At 45.7% G+C, this 25941-nt stretch overlaps 1 protein-coding gene across 1 annotated transcript in view; it reads left to right on the forward strand.

The window, feature by feature from the left end:
• LOC126235601 (uncharacterized) overlaps window positions 1-25941 on the forward strand; it is a 305745-nt gene that overhangs the window by 24640 nt on the left and 255164 nt on the right. Inside the window, exon 3 of the mRNA XM_049944313.1 lies at window positions 2087-2124. Coding sequence (XP_049800270.1) covers window positions 2087-2124 — 38 coding nt within the window. The remainder of the gene's footprint in view (window positions 1-2086; window positions 2125-25941) is intronic.

Genomic DNA, 25941 nt, shown 5'->3' on the forward strand with positions numbered 1-25941 from the left:
TTCCCATTCAGACTTTCACTACAGTCTGTTCCCAGACCAATGTGTTTGTCTTCCTGCCTCACCTCTCTACAGGGAGTCCAGTAGGGAGCTGCATTGCCCCATCTGCCACCCACTCACATGGTCATTCATCCCACCTATTATGGATGATCCATGCACAAGGTGAGAAATATGCTCAGGTTGTCATGAACATTAGAACTTCATTGCAACACAGAAGGCACATTATAATGTCGGGCATGTTAAATGGCTTCCTAGTGCAAAAAAACATAACAATAGTCCTGTTACGCTGTAAGGTTGTCACTAATATGAGTTAAGCTGAGCACTGCCAGCAGCACTGGTAATTTCCTATATTCCAATATTGTAGTGCTCAGAGGAATAGTTGTGACTGTTACAGCAGCCAAAAATATGACAACTGTCATCCCCATGGAGGAGATGGCAGTGCCATCCAGGATGCACGGTTCTGAAAGAAAAATACCAGGCCACATCATCATCAAGGAGGGATGAAAACAGATGCAAGATAAAACATGTAATAAGAAGACAATCAATCAGAGAACATCACAATACAAAGGTGTAGAGTACTATCCAACTCAAAGGAAATGGTAAGAGTGTTTTTTGAACATAGAGCAAAACCATTCAAACCCTGTGTAGATGCACTTGAACACAGAGATGAAGGCTGCCCAATGGAATACAAGACACTGGTAATTAGTTTCCAGAGACAAGGTAGTAATGAAAAAAAACCACAAGAAGAGAGGTGTTTCTAAGTAGCCAAGAGGAATAGAGCTTCATAGAAACACAGATTGTATGTAACAACATGCAGCAAAGGAAACAGATTTCTATTTAAGGCAAGGTAGAGAATGACCTGATCCACTACAAGATATCTGATAACATGATAACTATTCTTGAAGCTCCAGTTCAGCACTCTGTGTGTAACAACTGAGAGCCACTGCTCTAGGTATCTAAAGAGTAGTTTGCACTAGTGATGTCAATATTGTGGGCTACATTCTTATTAATATAGTCATGGCACTCGGAAGTAGATTGTGGATGTCAAGTCTGGGACTTGGGTTGGCTGGTGAGCCATTGTGCAGTGGTCTATGAAGGCTGTGAAGAGCACAGGAATACCGGAAAATTGTCCAGTGTCATGTGGTCCCTATACAGAAACTATGCAATGGCTGTCATGGGCAAGATGAGCTGCTCTGAGTTTGTTTCAGGTTTATTAACATGCCAGCAACAGGCAGCACTCTGTTGAATGTCACAAGACAGCATTGTAAGGTACCAGTCATATGGTACACCACACACTTCCACCTCATTCCTATTATGTCTTCTACTCCACCCTGTTCCCATACCCAACAAATTTCATCCTACCTCACCTCTACAAAGAATGCACCTGAGAAATACCCCGGATAATCTGCTACACCGTCTCCTGGCTATGTGTATCATCTGTAAGTAAAGAAAGGAGGATTACATAGTATGTGTTTGATATGCAATTTTACTGCATGAACAACAAAAATGTGGTAAGTGATAACATTTTTGCTATTACTTTCTGTGGGGTATCGCTGAGAAAGTTTAATGATAATTTGAAATGATTGGTGAAGTTTTCTGCAAGTCACCAAGTACACTCATTGTCAACTACTGGATGAATAGAATGACAGCATATGCCTGCAGTGAGTGAGGCTGCATATACAGTCATACACTCAGTTCCTAATTGTTAAATTAACCCTGTAACATAAATTTGTATGTTTTAATAAGCTGATTACTACAGGGTTTTAAATAAAAAATTTGGTTAATAATTATTTGAAATGTTGACAATAAAAGTTTATTTGCCCCTGGTGGTATTCAGATAGCCAGCTTGCAACTGGAATAAAGTTCTGACTTTGTGGAACTCGGTTAGTAATGTTCACTGTTGTACATAATTGACTAGATTAGATGCTCAGTTATTCGCTGATCACTAGGCTCTCTAAAAGATTGAAATAATTGATTCTGTTCTTTATAATGTCATATTGAAACAGTCTTCATTTATCAACTGTTTGTTTGACTTTTGCAGATTAAGTATTTTTTATATTAACACACAATTTCCTTTTTTGTCAATCAGGCCCTGTTGTGGGGGAAGCCCCGCGTCCTATTGCTCAGGTGAGTGAAAGTAGAGGCAGCACCACTGAGACTGACAGAGTGATGGTGAGTTTCACCAGCAGCATAGGAAGTTTGGCTTTGTGGCATGTAATGAACCCCCCCCCTCCACTGTTTCCTAGTCTCCTTCCAGGGTGCTAACAAATTTCATTAGCCCATGGTTTTTAGCCCTTCTGTGGGCTGCCCTGCACACCCGATTTTAATTAATCAACACCTTTCTACATATCCTATTCATCTTCACTTCATGCTTATTATTTTTTGCACTCCAATCTTTCCTGACACCACAACCTTTGCAACTTCATTTGCACTGGTAAGTGAAGTGTTGTCTCAAGTCTTTTCTTACAATGTAATTACCTACTGAACAATTACAAAAATATATCAAAGAATACTCGCATACTGGCTAATGACATCGTAACTTCATATTTTGTCTCCTGATATAATGGCATTGTCACAGTGCAACAGATCTAGGGCCAGGCACTTCACTGAATGAGAATGAGATAGCATGGAATAAAACACTCAAATCCGCAAGTACAGTGAAGCCTGATGAAGCAACTATTGCTGTCCCACCCTGCAGAAACTCTTCACACATTTGCAGCAGATTTCATGTGCAAGAGAAAAAATTCCTGAAGTGAATAAAAGTTTAAACCCATTATTTGAACTAGAATGTGACTTTATGGCAGCGACCATCATTCATTGGTACTATAGACATTGCAAAATATGTAACTTTACCCCAGAGCTAGGTTACACCACATTTGATATTCATTAAACATGATATTTACCACCTACAGTTGTCTAAAATATTTAGTTATTGCAGTTATACGTCATTCACCATTTTTAAAATGGTAATGGAGTCACTCTTCTTGCTATTATCATAGCCAGACGAACTTGAAAAATACCCTTTTGTAGAATATTATCATGGTCATTAAATTGATTTCTCGTGCACTTCATAGAGAGGTCTTCTTGTCTTTGGGTATCACAAGTTTATCTTGGGTTGCACAGTAATTCAATAAATCTAACTTCATGTTTGGTAGCTCATCTATCACCGGTTGTGCTGTGTGAAGTAAAATTAACTGTGTAGCTACGTTCTGTAGCTACGTTCGCTGTTTGGGATTTGCTTCCAGTAATATTCAGGTATGTCTCTGATACATGAAACAGAATCAAATGATCAACCTTTGGATGATCAACCAGATCTTGTACTGACTCCTGTATACAGGTAGCTGTCCCTCCTGCAGTGACCATATGATCAACACGCATGCTGTCTGTCATATGAATCTCAATGTATAGTGTCTGCCACAAGGTGTGCAACTCTGAGGACAAGGGCCCATTCCACATTAACTTATGCTGCCATAGACATTGCAAAAATATCTTAAATCTGATAACAGTGGGACTAATTAATCCAAATGGATCAAAAATGTATGATGTGGCACACAGTACAGTGCAGTTCGTCTGTGTTGCTGTACCATTTCCATAGTGAAGCTCCACCTCTTATCAATATCTTAATGAGATCTTACTGGAGCTTGATTTCACCCCTTACTGTATTGCATCCTGAGATACAATGGTCGATATTGAAATGATTAGTGAGAATGTTCGCTGCCTCACTCCGCTCACTCTCTTTGTGAGCTAACTGTAACAGACCACTGGCTGCAAAAAGGGCGCACAAGTCATTCTGTATGTGATTGTCTTTCATTGGTATCCCAGAGGTGGTGCAGATCTATCACTCCTCCACAATATTCTTTGGAAAGTGCGATCTTCATCTACTACCAGAACTTGTCAATGCATATTCTCCATGTCTACTGTGAAGGCAATGCGATGTATGTGGAAGCATAATGTTATGGATTACAAATAATGTTGAATGGTTGGTCATATCATTGGAAGACTGTTTAGTGACAAATTTGTGTTTGATTTGGCAAGACAATCAAATGCTGCTCTTGTTTAGTAGTTGAGCTGAAGTGCCATGTACTATGAAATGGCTTCTGTCATGACTACTACTACCGTGTGTCGTAAACCTTCGTACTTCCTCATAAACTCTGTGTAGCTTTCCACAAACTTTGATTGTCTTGTTAGTTTCTGTTCAGTCTGGGAGAAGCACTTTGCTGCATTGTGGAAATAATTGCATAACAAACTTTGCTATTCCTGAAATGGAAGATGAACTAAGAACCTATCTGTTGAATCTTTAGTTGTGTGTTCCACGAAGTGCGAGTCACATTGCTGCTCTTCTTCCATCATTGAGACATTGATACCACACAACTAGTGTTTGGACAGCTTTAAGGAAAAGAAGTGGAATGTGGACTCACATATTTTTTCATTTGTTGTTTTATGTAATACAATTTATTACTTAACATCATTCATATTATTACAATTTAAAAGCGTATTAAAACAGTCATGAGCCTCGCAGTAAAAACTTTAGCAGGATTAATTAATTAGAATCCATATTTTGGCAATTGTACCATTATGAAAAGGGCATGAAATTGGAAGTACACAGTTCACAAAACAAGGAAATTGGGCTGGTTCAACAAACAATTTTATCAATGAAATTAATTACAGTGACTGACATTAGATGCATTAACAATTTGCAAACTTAAGTTACTGTTGCACAATTGAAAAACATTCATCCAAATACAGGAAGATTCGCAAGCCACACCACTGATTGTATTTGCTGGAAGGCCTCTTAGTAATGTACAACACATAACAAAAAGAAAGGAAAACCAGTAAGCAGTAAAATACACAGTGCCTCATACCAGACACATGGGAAGGTATGAATTTTAAGTATGAATCCCAAACCATGCATTGCAAACAAACATTAAAACTGACATTTAATAAACGTACAGTTGTCAAAAATTCAGAGCAGATCGCAAGCTACAGCAGAGCTCTATCACAGTCAACAAAGAACGAGCAGCTAAATTCCCCAAGTGGACTAATGATTATTTACCAAGGTAAAGATCGACAGTTTACACTGATAACTAACAGGTTTTAAACTTAACGTATTGAGAATTGTTAATAAGGGTGCAACATTTAAGTGAGTAGTTAGTTATAAGGAGGAGGAACCTCAGGCTTGGTAAGTGTACCTTAGCCTTCTGAGCTAAATAAATTCACCGAATAGAGCAGACTACTGGTTCCTGCCCAAACTGTGACACACTGTCATGGAACATGTCAGATGAGCAACTACGCTTCACTCGTGCGACTGGTAGGGGCAGCGGACTGCCAGTCAACTCAGACGCCGTGCGACAATAGAGGGGCCACCATGGCAAAAGGCAAACATGCCTCTGCTCTGGGCACAGGGAACAAGAACACATCATTTCCTGCCAAAGCTACCCTGCCAACACACACCTATAGGAACAGAATTCTGCATTAATGAAGCTTCACACAAGAAGGTGCAGGAAGTAGAAAATGTGAACAAATGGCACAAGTGACTAGCAATGTAATTAATACTGTTTAAAATTTCTGTTATTCAGAATTGAAAATATCAGCACCTGCTGATAAAATAACTCAAGTGTACCCATGTACCAAGATCACTTTGCCTCTGACCTAGATCATGTTACAATTGATTCTCTTCCTGAGACTTTAACAGGGAATACTCTTACACTTGCATGACATATTACCTGGAACACAAATTGCAATTAATAACACTGACTGATGATCATGCACTCAGTCACTCATAGGTGCATTAATATAACAGATGCAATTTTAGATAACACAGACATGAACTCACTCAAATATAAAAGAACAACACTTTACTGCACTCAGTTGTGAAGGGCCCGTGCATTGCAGGATTCGAGCCAGGATATTATTGCATCCTACACACTCAGGTGATCATTAAGGAGCCATAAAATTTAAGCTTGTAGAGTAAGCCAGTTACTTGCCAATCAGGTTGCTTGCAATGTCCGTATGTCTTCATGCAGCTCACTGCTATCTGGCCTCATGAGAGCCAGCCCAGCTTGACGTGACTCATTCAACCTTCAGCAGCATCTCGGGACCCGCACCAGACAGCGGGAGTCCCCCAAAAGCAACATCTTGCCAGCCACATTCCCTACCGCCAACTGTTCTCCAGGCCCCACCAAACCAACACACACGTGCAAATCTTGCTATGGCTCAGACATGATTTAATCCTTCTGTCTTCCACAGTTTGTTCAAGAAAGTCGGTGTCAGTTTTCACAAAGCATAACATGAATGGCCACCTTGACAAAATTTTGTGTTCTACCATTTGATACTCCTTTGACATACATAACCCAACACAGTTCTGTCTCTTAAAGCACTGGATGATCAGTTCTTATGGAGATAGTCCTTGCCTTCTGAATGTACAGAGAAACTTTTGCTCCCAGCAATTTGTCGATCTTGCCAGGTGACCAAAATTCTAGATCGATACGTTTTATATGTGTCAAATCCAACACACCGTTTAATTTTGCTGAAGGTAACTGACATCTTGTCTTGATCCCAGACAGAAGGTGAAATGAAGATGTTTATACAGGAGTCAACTTGAACAGAGATGTGCTGTTTCGTTTCTGATATGATTCCACCTGTTCCTTGCATGTATACTTTACTGTGCCATCTGTGAAGTGAGAGGCACTGTGCACATGCTTCAGATATAAATCATGACTGTGAGTCAGAAACTAAGGGAGCATAAGTTTGCCATGTGCCACTGCTATCTGTCAACTGTGTTGTCACTGTCGTAAGCAGCATTTGTTTGTCTCTGATGACTTTAAGTGAGCAATAACGCAATGTATTTGATGAATGTATACCATTGTTTTTGTGTTTCATATCACTAGGACAGTCCTTCCTTGTTCCATCATTGTTGTTTTATTTCTGTCTGTAGCAGTGTGTGGTGCCATTTTCAACAAGCATGACAGCATACAGATGTGCAACTAGAAGCCCTACGATCACCCTTGGGACAGTTGTTGATCAGTTTGTTGGGCATCACTATAGGTTTGTGTTTGCTACTTGTGGCTTGCCTTAATTTTCTGCACTTCTGCAAAGCATGAGGCAAGTGGCACTTGACCAATGCAGCACTAGCAGGGACTAGATTCATCTCAAATGCCCAATGTGGTTGGCATTGTAGGTGATCTGCTGTTTGTTCCAATTTGTGCTGTGTCTTGATAGTACTGTAGCCTTAATGATTTCGGATTTGCATTTATTTGTGAGTAAAGCATATCTATATTCTAATGTCAGAAAGCTATTGAAACTCAGGCAGATTTTAAATTCTGTTCTTACAGACGGGTCAACATTTTCTATAAAGAACAGTGATATAATTAAGTCTTGAAAGGATACATTTAGTTGTAATCCAATCAGCAAATGAACATTGCTTGAAGTAGTGCACCAAGTTCATTTGCACTTTCCCCGGTCACTGACAGGAACATTAACATCATTCTTCAGATGTGCTGATGCAATCAGCCTAGGATTATTGTATGTGTTGCAAACTGTATCAAAAGCTACATTAAAATTGGTGGTAGTCACAAGAAGATTGGCAGTGAGCTGCACATGTTACTGAACTAAGCAAGTGGTTATTTAGCAGTGTCCTCTAATTCCTCTCTATTTACCACAAGACTCACAAATGATGCCTGAACCACTTTACATCACATTTGAATGATGGAAGTTTTATGGTGGGCAACTTTATGTTACACTCTGATGCCCTCAAGTCAGAACCCCCTCTTCCTGCAGGGGGCTTGCAATTCTTTCTTCTTTCGTGAGTTCACACGTGGCGCATGTGGGACTCTGAACTCTTGCAGCCAATTCTTCCTTACTGGCCACATTTGTCACCCTGCCCTCCCTCCCTATCCTTGCCGACTCCCAGTTGCCCCCTCCTTCCCCAATCTTGGTACTCCAGTTCATTTCGACATGGCTATGCTCCCAGGGTGGTCCACAACTCTTTTTTTGGATATGTGCGTGGCGAGCACAGGGGCCCGAGCTAGTGCAGTTCTCCTTCCTTTCCTGTCTGCCCTACCCCCCTACCCCATGCCGCCTCGTTCCAACTCTCTCTTTTTGGGAGTAATGTATCAAGCCTTCACCCGGACATGGTTGTTTGAAAAATCCAGGATCCTGTTTCCTTTGTTTTTCTCCATCCCCACACTTTCTTCCTCTATTGGTGTTTCCCTACATTCACTCTTCTTCTTGTTTTCATGCCCTTACTTCTCTCATGAATTATAGCGGGTTACAAGGTCATTTCTGTTCGGCTGTATGTACCCAGCCCTACAAGGTGTTACCAATGTTAGTGGTTTAACCATACATGGCAATCTTGATAAAGTGCAGCTAAATGCGCTACCTGTGGCAGGGCTGCCCATGAGGGTGACTGTCCACCTCCATACCCTCATTGTATCAACTGCATGGGCAACCATGCTGCCTCCTCTCGTGACTGCCCCCTCTACAAAGGTAAGAAAAGTATACAGGAAATTCGAGTGAACGAGAAGGTGTCGACGTCAGCTGCTTGCAAGTTATTCATTAGCAGGAAGCCCTCTGTGCTTCCTTCAGGCAAATACAGTATCATTCTCGGCTCTCCTCGGCGTACCAGGGAGGTGGCTACACAGACATGTGATCTAACATTTAGCAATTTGATCATCAGATCCGCCAGTGCTAAGATCACCTGATCAAAGTCTCCTCTTCCTCCCACCAACCCTAACTCTCAAACATCTTCATCAGCTACTGCTAAGACAAGGACCTCTAAATCAGGGGCTCAGACCTTCAAAAAAGAACTGACACGCGAAGGTTTCTTGTGTACACAAACTTCACACAAATCAACTGTTCTATCGACAAAACTTAATTCTTCAGTGAAGGCTCATAGAAAAAAAAGAGTTCTCCATGTCTGCAGAGGCGCAAATTGCTGTCCCCGGCCATCTTCAGTTTCGCCAGGCCGCACCACTGGTAGCCGATCATCTGGCCTTTAACCGGCGGAGGAAGCCACCACTCCCGACCAGCTCAGGAAGGGGGCAGACGCAATTCTTGAGTTTATGCCTGCTTGTCGTAGGTCTCCAAGAAACGAAGTTACGCCCATGCGATCATATTGACCTGACACACTATACCTCCATGCGTTTTGACCTACTCCCTGTGGCATGTATTCAGGCTCATGGAGGGATCATGTTGCTGGTTCTTGATGAGGTCTACTATGATCCAATCACATTGCACACAGATCTGTAGGTAGTTGCCTTCCGGATTACTCTCTCCACTTTCACATTCTCCATTCTTGCTGTTTACACTTCATCATCGTCTGCTTTCACTAGGGCAGACATGATACAACTGATTACTCAGCTTCCTACACCATTTTTGTTGATTGGAGACTTTAATGCCCACCATCCCCTTTAGGGCTCTCCAGCATCCTGCCTGAGAGGCTCACTCTTGGCAGACCTTTTCAACCATCTCAATTTTGTCTGCTTAAATACCGGTGCACCTACCTTCCTTTCAGACACAACGCATACCTATTCCCACCTGGACCTCTCAACATCCACAATCCAACTTGCATGTCGGTTGGAATGGTATGCTCTGTCTGACACATACTCGAGCGACCATTTTCCCTGCATAATCCATCTTCTGCATGACACCTTTTCTCCACATACCACTAGCTGGAACATCTCCAAAGCTGACTGGGGGGCTTGTCAACCTCCCTGGCGACCTTCCATGATCAAAACTTCTCCAGTTGTGATAGTCTGGTCGCATACTTCATGGACGTTATTCTCACTGCTGCTGAATATTCCACCCCTCGTACTTCCTCTTCTCCACATCGAGTCCCAGTCCCCAGGTGGACTACCACATGCAGCGATGCTATTCATGCTCGGCGACGTGCTTTACGCACAGTGCCACCCTAAGTTGGCAATCTGTATCAGTTACAAACGACTCCGTGCACAATGTCATTGTGTTATCAAAGAAATCAAAAAGGCTTGCTGGGTGGCTTTCACCAGCTCATCCAACAGTTTTACCTTTTCTTCAGTATTCTGGGTTGGCCTGTGTCGGCTGTCTGGCACCAAGGTCCACTCCCTGATTTCTGGCCTGACTGTAGTGAATGAAGTCCTTGTGGATGCTGAGGATGTCTCAAATGCCTTCGGCCGCTTTTTCATGGAGGTTTCGAGCTCTGCCCATTACCACCCTGCCTTCTTCCCCTGAAAACCAGCAGTGGATGCACGGCCTCCTTCTTTCCAGTCTTTGAATCATGAAAGTTACAATGCCACCTTCACCATGCGGTAACTCAAAAGTGCACTCGCCTGGTCCCGATCCTCTGCTCCGGGGCCCGATGGTATCCGTATTCAGATGCTGAAGAACCTTTCTCGCGCAGGTAAAGGCTGTCTTCTTCACGCCTATAATCGCATCTGGACTGAAGGTCATGTTCCCACACACTGGCGTGAAGCAGTTGTTGTTCCCATACCCAAACCAGGAAAGGAGAATCACCTTCCTTCCAGTTATCGCCCCATCTCCCTTACCAGCTGCGTCTGCAAGGTGATGGAGCACATGGTAAATTCTCGATTCGTTTGGCTCCGTGAATCTTGACGCCTCCTTACCAATGTCCAATGTGGCTTTCGTAGGCGCTGCTCTGCTGTTGACCACCTAGCTACCTTGTCAACCTTCATTATGAACAACTTCTTGCGTAAGCGCCAGAAGGTGGCTGTTTTCTTTGATTTGGAGAAGGCTTATGACACCTGTTTGTGGGCAGGTATTCTCCACACCATGTACATTTCGGGCCTTCGCAATTGCCTCCCTCTTTTTATTAACGCATTCTTAATGGATCAAATAGTCAGGGTACGTGTGGGTTCTGTTTTGTCACATGCCTTTCGCCAGTAGAATGGGATGCCACAGGCCCTTTTTGCCATAGCTGTCAATCCATTAATGGATTGCCTTCCAGCTAAGGTTTCGGGCTCCCATTTCGTGGATGACTTTACGATCTACTGCAGCGCTTTGAGAACATGTCTCCTGGAGCGCTGTCTTCAGCATTGTCTAAACTGTCTACATTCCTGGAGTGTCGCTAACGGTTTTCGTTTTTCTGGTGAGAAAATGGTGTGTATGAACTTCTGGCGTTACAAACAGTTTCTTCCATCATTCTTACATCTCGGTCCTGTTGCTCTCCCATTCGTGGATACAAAAAAATTTTTAGGTCTTACATTTGACAGGAAACTTCGCTGGTCTCCACATGGGCCTTATTTGGCTGCTCGTTGTACCTGTTCCCTAAATGTCCTCCGTGTTCTCAGTGGTACGTCATGGGGAGCAGATCGAATGGTCCTGCTTTGCTTATATCAGTCCATTGTCCGATCAAAGCTGGATTATGGGAGCATTGTCTACTCTTCTGCTCGGCAGTCCATCTTACACCGTCTAAACTCTATCCACCATCGGGGGTTAAGTCTGGTGACTGGAGTATTATACACCAGCCCTTTTGAGAGTCTGAATGCCAAAGCTCCTGCATTAGCACTTAACTACCGGCACGATATGTTGCTTTGTCGGTACGTCTGCTGACTGATGTCAATGCCCGACCACCCATCATATTTTTGCTTCTTTGACGACTCTTTCGATCCCCCCCAGGGGGTCCACAACTCTTTTGTGGACACGTGCGAAGCGAGCACGGGACCCCGAGCTAATGTGGCCCTCCTTCCTTCCCGGGCCGCATACCTTCCCTATCCGCATCCTTCCCCATCCCCCATCTTCGCCCCCCCCCTCACCTCTGGCTTTTTCCTTCCCTTTCTCCCCCTCTGGGAGTATGGTTTGTGCCTACGTCCGGAGACGGACGCTCGAAACTGTTTCAAATTCCTTGCTTTCTACACTCGCAAGTCCTCATCCTTCCTCCGTCCTTGTCTTTTCCTTCCCTCTTCTCTTTGCCCTTTTCTCCGCTGCGGCATTTGAGACCCCCTCTTCTTTTCTTTCCCTTTCTCTTTTTTCCTCCCTGTGTGTGTCTGAAGGCCAACCCACGCACTTCCATGCGAAGCCGGTGACGGGGTAACGCGTAATTCCCCGCCCTGGGTAGAGAGGTAGGACACGTACGTACCCCCTGGTAACGGCCAGGCCCAGGGAGGGGTGATTACCCGAGCTGATACCTTCCGAAAGTGCCGATTCGTCCCTCCGTCCGTTTGTCGGGAGGTGTGACCTGAGGTGTGAAGAATCACCTAAGGCGGGAGTGCCCTCAGTGAGGGCCCCCACAAGGGAGGAGCGTGCCATCGGAGACACCGGTAATCATGGGGGATTCTTCCGCAATGGTTTCCTCACCTTCCACTATGTCTGCTCACAAACGTAAGTTCACTGGGTCTCAGCCACAGACGGTTCTTCCATCATTGCCACAGTTCCTTGTTGTTTCTCGGTCTGACGAAGGTCACGTCTTCTCCAGGGTCAACCCTTTCATTATTCAGAAAGGTGTCGACGCAGTTGCAGGTCCTGTAAAGTCTTGTTCTCGATTACGGAATGGCACCCTGTTGTTAGAAACAGTCAGTGCCCTCCAGGCACAAAAATTGCTGCGTACGTCTCTGCTCCACACCTTCCCTGTCCGGGTGGAACCGCACCGTACCTTAAATTCCTCGCGTGGAGTCGTTTATACACGCTCCCTCGATGGATTGTCTGACGAAGTAATTCAGCACTACCTGTCTGACCAGGGCGTAACGGCTGTTCATAGGGTTATGAAAAGGGTTGACACGAACATCATTCCAACCCGCACTGTCTTCTTGACATTGGCAAAGTTCAACTCCCATCGAAAATCAAAGCAGGGTATGAGATAATTTCCGTCCGCCCTTACGTCCCGAACCATACGCGTTGCTATCGATGTCAGCGGTTCAATCACACCAGCCAGTCCTGTTTCAATCCGGCCAAATGTGCTACGTGTGGCAAGGATGCCCATGAGGGTGCTTGTCCACCTCCATCCCCTCGCTGCATCAACTGTATGGGTGACCACGCTGCTTCCTCTCGAGATTGCCCCGTTTTTAAGGACGAAAAGCTCATCCAGGAAATAAGAGTGAAGGAAAAGGTGTCGGCCTTTGCTGCTTTAAAATTGTTCACCAGTCGACAGCCCACCGTGCCTCAGACAGGAAAATACAGCACTGCCCTTGCTTCTCCTCGGCCAACAAAGGAGGCGGCCATGCTGACTTGCGAACTCACCTTTAGTACCACGGTCGTCAGATCGGCCAGCGCAAAGATCGCCCGTTCATCCTCACCACTTTCGCCTGCCCACTCTATGGCTCACCCTTCGTCGGGTTCTGCTAAATCTCGAGCCCAAAAGTCAGACGCCAAGTCTTCGAAAAAAGAGCATACTCGTGAAGAGTTTTTACGTACCGCAACTTCACAACCATCGGTTCATCCATCTAAACATCATACTTCCAAGAAGGCTACAAAGAAACACAGTTCCTCTCCTTCTCCGCCAAGGAGAGTCCCATCTACAGCACCACCTGGCGGAAATCGCCCTCGGCCGTCTTCCGTGTCGCCGAGGCGCACTGCTGGTTGCCGGTCAACCGGCCGATCGCTGGTGGCAGGGGCTGCTACTGACCAACCTATGGATCAGGATCTTCTGCCTTCGGCTGAATGCCATTCCATGCTGTCAGTCGCAAGCTCTGAGCAGTCGTTGAGTTGACAGCACCCTTGGTCACATTCCTCCATTTTCTGTTCACCCTATGTCCATTATCCACTGGAATATCCGCGGCATTCGAGCCAATCGGGATGAATTGTCGATCCTCTTACGATCCTACTCGCCAGTCATCTTCTGTCTTCAGGAAACAAAGCTGCGTCCCCATGACCGCTTTGTTCTCCCTCATTTTCAGTCCGTCGTATATGACCTCCCCTCTGTTGAAGCCACTCCAGACCATGGAGGACTCATGATTCTTCTCCATGATACTCTCCATTATCACTCAATCCCCTTAAACAGTTCCTTCCAAGCTGTCGCCGTCCGTCTTTCCCTTTCTGGATATACCTTTTCTCTTTGTACTGTATACATTCCATCGTCCACATCAATGGCATGAGCTGATCTCTTTCATCTTCTTGGTCAGCTTCCACCCCCCTATTTGCTGGTTGGGGACTTCAATGCCCACCACCCGCTTTGGGGATCTCCACATCCTTGTCCACTTGGCTCTCTATTGCTAGACGTCTTCCACCAAGCGGATCTAGTTTGCCTCAACACTGGGGTCCCCACATTTTTGTCTGCCTCCACTACAAATTTATCTCATTTGGACCTTGCGGTCGGTACTGTTCCGCTAGCTCGGCGCTTCGAATGGTTCGCCCTTGATGATACACACTCGAGTGACCACTTTCCATGTGTCCTTAGACTGCAGCCTCAGCTGCCATATATGCGCTCGCGACGCTGGAAGTTTTCCCAAGCCGATTGGACACTTTTTTCGTCTCCAGCGACATTCGATGACCGTCGCTTTCCCAGCGTCGACGATGAGGTCACACATATTACCGACGTTATTCTTACAGCTGCGGAACGTTCAATAACACGCACCTCCGAATTGCCCCGGCGCCCCCCAGTTCTTTGGTGGAACGAGGCATGCCGTGACTCAATACGTGAGCGGCGACGAGCTCTTCGCATTTTCCGTCACCGTCCTACTTTGGCCAACTGTATCCGCTATAAGCAGCTCCGTGCGCGATGCCGTCGCGTCATCCGCGATAGCAAGAAGGCAAGCTGGAAATGATTTATTAGCTCATTTAACACCTTCACTCCCTCCTCGGAAGTTTGGAGTCGGCTTCGACGGTTCTCAGGCGCGCCTAGTTTCTCCCCGGTCTCTGGGCTCACTGTCGCGCATGATATCTTAGTGGACCCCGTCGTAATTTCTAACTCATTGGGTCAGCACTTTGCTGAGATTTCGAGCTCTTCAAATTACCCCCCAGCGTTTCTCCCGAAGAAACGTGCAGCGGAAGTGCGACATCTTGCTTGCTCCTCTCAAAATCACGAAAGCTACAATACTGTTTTCTCCATGCGGGAACTCCAACATGCACTCTCTTCTTCTCGCTCCTCCGCCCCAGGACCGGATGGTATCCATGTCCAAATGTTGCTGCATTTATCAACCCATAGTCTGCGTTACGTCCTTCGCCTTTATAATCGAATTTGGACCGACAGTACGTTTCCCAGACGGTGGCGGGAAGCTATTGTCGTTCCCGTTCCGAAACCTGGATAGGACAAACATCTCCCCTCTAGCTATCGCCCCATTTCTCTCACGAGTAGTGTCTGTAAGGTTTTTTAGCGTATGGTGAATTACCATTTAGCTTGGTGGCTGGAATCCCGCAGTCTAACACCAGCCCAATGCGGATTCCGGAAGCATCGTTCTGCAGTTGACCATCTTGTTGCTGTCTCCACTTATATCATGAACAATTTTCTCCGGAAACGCCAAACTTTAGCAATATTTTTTGACCTGGAAAGAGCATACGATACCTGTTGGAGGACAGGCATCCTCCGCACACTGTTCTCTTGGGGCTTTCGAGGCCGGCTGCCCCCTTTTCTTCGCGAATTTATGGCAGAGCGCACATTTAGGGTACGGGTGAACACTACTCTCTCCCGTACTTTCTCCCAAGAAAACGGGGTACCCCAAGGCTCCGTGCTGAGTGTTGTACTGTTTGCCATCGCCATAAATCCAATTGTGGATTGTCTCCTTCCTGATGTCTCGGGCTCCCTCTTTGTGGACGATTTTGCGATCTACTACAGCTCTCAACGGACCAGCCTTCTTGAACGACGTCTTCAGGGATGTCTCGATCGCCTCCACTCGTGGAGCATCGAAACCGGCTTCCGTTTCTCACCCAGTAAGACCGTTTGTGTTAATTTTTGCCGACGTAAGGAGTTTCTTCCATCCTCCTTACATCTAGGTCCTGTCAACCTTCCGTTTTCAGACGTCGCTAAATTCTTGGGTCTTATGTTTGACAGAAAACTGTGCTGGTCCTCCCACGTTTCCTATCTTTCGGCTCGCTGTCTGCGATCCCTGAACACCCTCCGTGTCCTGAATGGTACCTCCTGGGGAGCGGACCGAGTGGTCCTTCTCCGCCTCTATCGCGCCTTAGTGCGCTCGAAATTGCATTATGGAAGCATAGTCTACTCCTCTGCTCGGCCGTCTATTCTTCGGCGTCTCGACTCTATCCACCACCGTGGATTACGTTTAGTGTCTGGAGCTTTTTACACTAGTCCTGTGGAAAGCCTTTATGCTGAGACTGCTGAACCTCCTCTGTCCAATCGGCGAGCAGTCTTTCTGAGTCGTTATGGTAGCCATCTGTCTTCCATGCCTGCTAATCCAGCCCATGACCTTTTTTTCGACGCATTGTTTGATGTAGGGTATGCAGGCCGCTCCTCCTCCCTACTACCCCCGGGAGTCCGCTTCCGTCAACTGCTTCATTCTCTTTCCTTCCGCTTTCCTAAAACCTTCTTGACAACTTGGGGTACAGCACCGCCTTGGCTCCATCCCCGGATCTGCCTGCTCCGTGACCTTTGTCAATTTCCCAAGGATGGTACCCCTATACTTGTTTATCGTCGGGCATTTGCTGCTCTATGTGCACAAATGACGGACGCCACATTTATTTACACCGACGGCTCGAAAACATCGTTAGGTGTAGGGAGTGCCTATATTGTTGGCGACACCCCAAACCATTTGCGGCTTCCCGACCAGTGTTCGGTTTATACTGCGGAGCTTTACGCTGTTCTCCAGGCTGTCCACTACATCCGGCGCCATCAGCGGATACAGTACGTAATCTACACAGATTCTCTCAGATCTCTCCTCAGTCTCCAAGCTCTTTACCCTGTGCACCCTCTGGTCCACCGGATTTAGGACTGTCTGCGCTTGCTCCACCTGGGGGGCGTCTCGGTGGCGTTTCTCTGGCTCCCGGGACACGCTGGTATCTGTGGGAATGAGGCGGCCGATATAGCGGCCAAGGCTGCAGTCTCTCTTCCTCGGCCAGCTATTTAGTCGCTTCCCTTCACCGATCTACGGAGCGGTTTATGTCGCAAAGTTGCTCAATTATGGCATGCGCATTGGTCAACACTTCCCCGTAATAAATTGCGGGAAGTGAAAGCCCTTCCTTGCGCTTGGACCTCTTCCCCCCGAACACGTCGTCGGGAGGAGGTAATTTTAACTAGACTCCGCATAGGGCACTGTCTTTTTAGCCATCGACATCTTTTAAGCGGCGATCCTCCCCCACTCTGTCCCCACTGCTCTCAGCTGTGGACGGTAAGACACCTTTTAATTGAATGCCCCTATTTTAATCCGTTACGCTCCTGTCTACAGCTATCGCCTGATCTATCGTCGATTTTAGCAGATGACACGCGCTCAGCCGACCGCTTTCTCCAGTTTATTAGTGACAGTGAAATGACGTCAATCATTTGAAGCTTTTTTTGGGGACAACCAACCCCTTTCTGTAGTGGATGTTTAAGCATTCCTTCTGGTTTTAGTTTCTCCAATTTTATGACTTTGTTCCCATTGCTGCTGGTTTTCAATTTCGGTTTTTTACTGTTTCCTAAGTCACGAGCTGGGCGCTAATGACCATAGAAGTTTTGTGCCCTAAAACCAAAAACAACGACTCTTTCGATCGCCAATATGGGCTGTATGTCTCTGCCCTGTTACCTCCAGGAGTTCACTTTCGTCGCCTGCTTCAGCAACTTGATTTTACACTCCATACTACTTTTCGAGTGGGTGAGAACCCGATGCCACCTAGGCTCCAGGCTCAGGTTCGTGTTCACCTTGAACTCAGCACGCTCTCAAAGGAGAGCTGCTGATTCGATATACCACTTGAGTTTTTTTGAACTTAGTTCGAGGCTCACTAATAACGGCTTTATTTACACAGATGGCTCCAAGTCTAATGCTGGCGTTGGATGTGTCTTTTTCATTGGGGATGATACCTTTCAATATCTCCTCCTTGACCAGTGTTAAAGGTTTACAGCTGAGCTTTCTGCTCTCTATCAGGCTGTTCAGTATATCTGCCGCCATTGTCATTCTGCCTAAGCCATCTGCTCTGATTCTTTGAGCGCCATTCAGAGTCTCTGGGACCCATATTCGGACCACCCTCTCATACAATGAATTCAATGGTCCCTTCAGTCGCTAGCTGATACTGGCGCTCATGTACTTTTTGTTATGGATTCCTGGCCACGTTGGTGTGCCTGGGAATAAGCTGCTAATGCCGCAGCCAAGGCTGCTGCCCTCCTGCCTCGGACAGCATCCTTTTATGTCCCATCAACTGATGTTATTGGGATTCTTTGTCGGCGTGTGTCATCATTGTGTCATGAGGCTTGGTCCTTTCTCCATGAAAATAAGCTTAGGGCCATCAAACTGATCCCGGCATTTCGGACGACCTCGTCACGATGTTCCTGGCAAGAGGAGGTCATTCTGGCCAGGTTGCAGATTGGGCATTGCCGATTTAGCCACCGCTACCTGTTGTCTGGTGACCCCGCCCCGCAGTTCTCCTGTGGTCATCCATTGACGGTGAGCTATGTTTTATTGTCCTGTCACCATTTTATTTACTCTCGTGTTGTCCTGTGTCTGCCGTCTACCTTGCAGGAACTTTCAGCTGATGGTGCTCGAGCAGCTGCTTATATCCTTAGTCTTATTACATTGGCGGACTTGTCTAAAGAGATCTAAATCTTTTATTTTGTATATCTGCGTCTTTGTAAGTACTCTCTGGTATTGCCCCCTTGATATTAGTGGACTAACGTCTGTGAGTGGGCGTTAATGACCTAAGTAGGTGAGCGCCCTAAACACAAAAAAATGGACATGGCTATCCACCTGGTTTTCTTTATTGTCAGCAATTTTGTTCCTTCTGCCTGTTCATTTATCCTTTTTGGTTTTTAGGTCCTCACTTGAGTTTGGACCTCACCTTCAAAGTTTCCTCTTTTTAGTGTGAACCATTTGGGGGAACAACTCCCTCACTGGTGTCTGCAGTGAGGATTCCTCTCTCTCTTTCCTTGGGTAGCCCCCTTCTGCCCTGCTAGGTCACAGACACACATAGCCAGTCCGTGTGATGGGGGTGTTATGTACCCTTCGGGCTGAGTCCCCTGACAACACAGGAATCACTCCTGATTCCTGAGTTGTTAACTCTCCATGTATGCCAAGGAGTGTTTGCTTGTCTTCTTGGAGCATCACAACACCTGCCAACGGCAGCTGTGCTAGACGGACCATGGTTAGGGTAGGTGGCACCCTTGGGGAGAGCCGCTGGTCAGAGTGGCTGGTAATTACACAGATTCTTGATGCATGAAATGTGACCTGAGGTGTAAACTATCACCTAAGGCGGGAGTGCCCTCAGAGAGGGCCCTTACAAGGGAGGAGCGCGCCATCTGTGACGCCGGTAATCATGGAGGATTCTTCCGCAATGGTTTCCTCATCTTCCACTATGTCTGCTCACAAGTGTAAGTTCACTGAGTCTCAGCCACAGACAGTTCTTCCATCGTTGCCACAGTTCCTTGTTGTTTCTCGGTCTGACGGTCACGACTTCTCCACGGTCAACCCTTTCATTATTCAGAAAGGTGTCGACGCAATTGCAGGTCCTGTAAAGTCTTGTTCCAGATTATGAAATGGCACTTTGTTGTTAGAAACAGTCAGTGCCCTCCAGGCACAAAAATTGCCGCGTACTTCACTGCTCCACACCTTCCCTGTCCGGGTGGAAGTGCACCGCCCTTTAAATTCATCACTTGGAGTCGTTTATACACGCTCCCTCGACGGATTGTCTGACGAGGAAATTCAACACTACCTGTCTGACAAGGGCGTAATGGCTGTTCATAGAGTCTTGAAAAGGGTTGACACGAACATCATTCCATCCCGTACTGTCCTCTTGACATTTGACAAAGTTCAACTCCCATCGAAAATAAAAGCGGGCTATGAGATAATTTCCTTTCGCCCCTACGTCCCAAACCCTACACGTTGCTTTCGGTGTCAGCGGTTCAGTAGTACCAGCCAGTCCTGTTCCAACACAGCCACATGTGTTACGTGTGGCAAGGATGCCCATGAGGGTGCTTGTCCACCTCCATCCCTCATTGCATCAACTGTATGGGTGACAACGCTGCTTCCTCTCGAGATTGCCCCATTTTTAAAGATGAAAAGCTCATTCAGGAAATCAGAGTGAAGGAAAAGGTGTCGACCTTTGCTGCTCGAAAATTATTCACCAGTCGAAAGCCCACTGTGCCTCAGACAGGAAAATACAGCACTGTCCTTGCCTCTCCTCGGCCAACAAAGGAGGTGGCCACGCAGACTTGTGATCTCACCTTTAGTGACACGGTCGTCAAATCGGCCAGCGCAAGGATCGCCCTTTCAACCACCCCACTTTCGCCTGCTCGCTCAATGGCTCACCCTTTATCGGGTTCTCCTGAATCTCGATTCCAAAAAAGAGCATACTCGTTAAGATTTTTTACGTACCCCAACTTCACAACCATTGGTTCCTCCATCATCTAAACATCCTGTTTCCAAGAAGGCTAACAAGAAACCCAGTTCCTCTCCTTCTCCGCCACAGCGTGTTTCATCTACAGCACCACCTGACGGTAACTACCCTCGGCCGTCTTCTGCGTCGCCGAGGTGCACTGCTGGTGGCCGATCAACCGGCCGATTGCTGGTGGCAGGAGATGCTCCTGAACAACCTATGGATCAGGATCTTTTGCCTTCGGATGAGTGCCATTCCACGCTGTCAGTCGCAAGCTCTGAGCAGTCGTTGAGTTGATGGTAACCTTGGTCACATTCTTCCATTTTCTGTCCACCCTATGTCCATTATCCACTGGAATATCCGCGGCATTCGAGCCAATCGGGATGAATTGACGATCCTCTTACGATCCTACTCGCCGGTCATCTTGTGTCTTCAGGAAACAAAGCTGCATCCCCATGACCGCTTTGTTCTCCTCCATTTTCAGTCCTTCTGATTTGATCTCCCCTGTGTTGAAGGCACTCCAGCCCACCGAGGATTCGCGATTCTTCTCCATGATTCCATTATCAGTCAATCCCCTTAAACACTTCCCTCCAAGCTGTCACTGTCCGTCTTTCCCTTTCTGGATATACCTTTTCTCTTTGTACTGTATACATTCCATCGTCCACATCAATGGCATGAGCTGATCTCTTTCATCTTCTTGGTCAGCTTCCAAACCCCTATTTGCTGGTTGGGGACTTCAATGCCCACCACCCGCTTTGGGGATCTCCACATCCTTGTCCGCATGGCTCACTATTGCTAGACGTCTTCCACCAAGCCGATCTTGTTTGCATCAACACTGGGGACCCTACATTTTTGTCTGCCTCCACGACAAATATCTCTCATTTGGACCTTTCGTTCAGTACTGTTCCGCTACCTCGGCGCTTCAAATGGTTCGCCCTTGCTGATACACACTCGAGTGACCACTTTCCATGTGTCCTTCGATTGCAGCCACACCTACCATATATGCGCCCGAGACGCTGGAAGTTTGCCCAAGCCGATTGGACACTTTTTTCGTCTCTAGCGTCATTCGATGACCGTAACTTTCCTAGCGTCGACGATGAGGTCTTTCATATTACAGATGTTATTCTTACAGCTGCAGAACGTTCAATACCTCGCACCTCCGAATTGCCCCAGCGCCCCCAGTTCCTTGGTGGAACGAGGCATGCCGTGACACAATACGTGAGCGGCGACGTGCTCCTCGGAAATTTGGAGTCGGATTCGACGGTTATCAGGTGCACCTAGTTTCCCCCCGGTCTCTGGGCTCACTGTTGTGCATGATACATTAATGGACCTCGTCGCAATTTCTAACTCATTGTGTCCACACGTTGCTGAGATTTCGAGCTCTTCAAATTACCCGCCAGCGTTTCTCCCGAAGAAACGTGCAGCGGAAGTGCAACCTCTTGTTTTCTCCTCTCAAAATCGCGAAAGCCACAATACTGTTTTCTCCATGCGGGAAATCCAACACGCACTCTCTTCTTCTCGCTCCTCCGCCCCTGGACCGGATGGTACCCACATCCAAAATTTGCTGCATTTATCATACCATAGTCTGCATTACCTCCTTCGCCTTTATATTCGAGTTTCGACAGACAGTACTTTTCCCAGACGATGGCGGGAAGCTATCGTCGTTCCTGTTCTGAATCCTGGAAAGGACAAACATCTCCCCACTAGCTATCGCCCCATTTCTCTCACGAGTAGTGTATGTAAGATTTTGGAGCGCATGGTGAATTGCTGTTTAGCTTGGTGGCTGGAGTCCTGCTGTCTTTTAACACCTGCCCAATGCGGTTTCCGAAAGCATCGTTCTGCAGTTGACCATCTTGTTGGTGTCTCCACTTACATCATGAAAAATTTTCTCCAGAAACGCCAAAGAGTAGCAATATTTTTTGATCTTGAGAGACCATACGATACCTGTTGGAGATCAGGCATCCTCCGCACACTGTTCTCTTGGGGCTTTAGAGGTCGGTTGCCACATTTTCTTCGCGAATTTATGGCAGAGCGCACATTTAAAGTGCTAGTGAAGACTAGTCTCTCCCGTACTTTCTCCCAAGAAAACGGTGTACCCCAGGGCTCCGTGTATAAGTGTTGTACTGTTTGCTATTGCCATAAATCCTATTATGGATTGTCTCCTTCCTGATGTCTCGGGCTCCCTCTTTGTGGAGGATTTTGCGATCTACTACAGCTCTTAATGGACCAGCCTTCTTGAATGAAGTCTTCAAGGCTGTCTCGATCGCCTCCACTCTTGGAGCATCGAAACAGGCTTCCGCTTTTCTCCCAGTAAGACCGTTTGTGTTAATATTTGGCATCGTACGGAGTTTATTCCTCCTTCCTTACATCTAGGACCTGTCAACTTTCCATTTTTGGACGTCGCTAAATTCTTGGGTCTTACCAAAATGGCTTTGTTGTGCTGTTATTGTGAATGGCTGAAAGCAAGGGGAAACTACGGCCGTAATTTTTTCCGAGGGCATGCAGCTTTACTGTACGTTTAAGTGATAATGGCGTCCTCTTGGGTAAAATATTCCGGAGGTAAAATAGTCCCCCATTCGGATCTCCGGGAGGGGACTACTCAAGAGGATATCGTTATCAGGAGAAAGAAAAATGGCGTTCTACGGATCGGAGCGTGGAATGTCAGATCCCTTAATAGGGCAGGTAGATTAGAAAATTTAAAAAGGGAAATGGATAGGTTAAAGTTAGATATAGTTGGAATTAGTGAAGTTCGGTGGCAGGAGGGACAAGACTTTTGGTCAGGTGATTACAGGGTTATAAATACAAAATCAAATAGGGGTTATGCAGGAGTAGGTTTAATAATGAATAAAAAAATAGGAGTGCGGGTTAGCTACTACAAGCAGCATAGTGAACGCATTATTGTGGCCAAGATAGACACAAAGCCCATGCCTACTACAGTAGTACAAGTTTATATAACAACTAGCTCTGCAGATGATGAAGAAATTGATGAAATGTACGACGAGTTAAAAGAAATTATTCAGGTAGTGAAGGGAGACGAAAATTTAAGTCATGGGTGACTGGAATTCGTCAGTAGCAAAAGGGAGAGAAGGAAACAAAGTAGGTGAATATGGATTGGGAGGAAGAAATGAAAGAGGAAGCCGCCTTGTAGAATTTTGCACAGAGCATAACTTAATCATAGCTAACACTTGGTTCAAGAATCATAAAAGAAGGTTGTATACTTGGAAGAATCCTGGAGATACTAAAAGGTATCAGATAGATTATATAATGGTAAGACAGAGATTTAGGAACCAAGTTTTAAATTGTAAGACATTTCCAGGGGCAGATGTGGATTCTGACCACAATCTATTGGTTATGAACTGCAGATTGAAACTGAAGAAACTGCAAAAAGGTGGGAATTTAAGGAGATGGGACCTGGATAAACTGAAAGAACCAGAGGTTGTAGATAGTTTCAGGGAGAGCATAAGGGAACAATTGACAGGAATGGGGGAAAGAAATACAGTAGAAGAAGAATGGGTAGCTCTAAGGGATGAAGTAGTGAAGGCAGCAGACGATCAAGTAGGTAAAAAGACGAGGACTAATAGAAATCCTTGGGTAACAGAAGAAATATTGAATTTAATTGATGAAAGGCGAAAATATAAAAATGCAGTAAATGAAGCAGGCAAAAAGGATTACAAACGTCTCAAAAATGAGATCGACAGGAAGTGCAAAATGGCTAAGCAGGGATGGCTAGAGGACAAATGTAAGGATGTAGAGGCTTGTCTCACTAGGGGTAAGATAGATACTGCCTACAGGAAAATTAAAGAGACCTTTGGAGAGAAGAGAACCACTTGTATGAATATCAAGAGCTCAGATGGCAACCCAGTTCTAAGCAAAGAAGGGAAGGCAGAAAGGTGGAAGGAGTATATAGAGGGTTTATACAAGGGCGATGTACTTGAGGACAATATTATGGAAATGGAAGAGGATGTAGATGAAGACAAAATGGGAGATAAGATACTGCGTGAAGAGTTTGACAGAGCACTGAAAGACCTGAGTCGAAACAAGGCCCCGGGAGTAGACAACATTCCATTAGAACTACTGATGGCCTTGGGAGAGCCAGTCCTGACAAAACTCTACCATCTGGTGAGCAAGATGTATGAGACAGGCGAAATACCCTCAGACTTCAAGAAGAATATAATAATTCCAATCCCAAAGAAAGCAGGTGTTGACAGAAGTGAAAATTACCGAACTATCAGTTTAATAAGTCACAGCTGCAAAATACTAACGTGAATTCTTTACAGACGAATGGAAAAACTGGTAGAAGCAGACCTCGGGAAAGATCAGTTTGGATTCCGTAGAAATGTTGGAACACGTGAGGCAATACTGACCTTACGACTTATCTTAGAAGAAAGATTAAGAAAAGGCAAACTTACGTTTCTAGAATTTGTAGACTTAGAGATAGCTTTTGACAATGTTAACTGGAATACTCTCTTTCAAATTCTGAAGGTGGCAGGGGTAAAATACAGGGAGCGAAAGGCTATTTACAATTTGTACAGAAACCAGATGGCAGTTGTAAGAGTCGAGGGGCATGAAAGGGAAGCAGTGGTTGGGAAAGGAGTGAGACAGGGTTGTAGCCTCTCCCCGATGTTATTCAATCTGTATATTGAGCAAGCAGTGAAAGAAACAAAAGAAAAATTCGGAGTAGGTATTAAAATTCATGGAGAAGAAGTAAAAACTTTGAGGTTCGCCGATGACATTGTAATTCTGTCAGAGACAGCAAAGGACTTGGAAGGGCAGTTGAATGGAATGGACAGTGTCTTGAAAGGAGGATATAAGATGAACATCAACAAAAGCAAAACGAGGATAATGGAATGTAGTCAAATTAAATCGGGTGATGCCGAGGGAATTAGATTAGGAAATGAGACACTTAAAGTAGTAAAGGAGTTTTGCTATTTAGGGAGTAAAATAACTGATGATGGTCGAAGTAGAGAGGATATAAAACGTAGACTGGCAATGGCAAGGAAATCGTTTCTGAAGAAGAAAAATTTGTTAACATCGAGTATAGATGTAAGTGTCAGGAAGTCGTTCCTGAAAGTATTTCTATGGAGTGTAGCCATGTATGGAAGTGAAACATTGACGATAAATAGTTCGGACAAGAAGAGAATAGAAGCTTTCGAAATGTGGTACTACAGAAGAATGCTGAAGATAAGGTGGGTAGATCACATAACTAATGAAGAAGTACTGAATAGGATCGGGGAGAAGAGAAGTTTGGGGCACAACTTGACTAGAAGAAGGGATTGGTTGGTAGGACATGTTCTGAGGCATCAAGGGATCACTAATTTAGTATTGGAGGGCAGCGTGGAGGGTAAAAATTGTAGAGGGAAGCCAAGAGATGAATACACTTAGCAGATTCAGAAGGATGTAGGTTGCGGAAAGTACTGGGAGATGAAGAGGCTTGTACAGGAAAGAGTAGCATGGAGAGCTGCATCAAACCAGTCTCAGGGCTGACGACCACAACAACAACATGTTTGACAGAAAACTGTGCTGGTCCTCCCACATTTCCTATCTGTCGGCTCGCTATCTGCGATCTCT

The sequence above is a fragment of the Schistocerca nitens genome, chromosome 2 (assembly GCF_023898315.1).
Source record: "Schistocerca nitens isolate TAMUIC-IGC-003100 chromosome 2, iqSchNite1.1, whole genome shotgun sequence".
NCBI lineage: Eukaryota > Metazoa > Arthropoda > Insecta > Orthoptera > Acrididae > Schistocerca > Schistocerca nitens.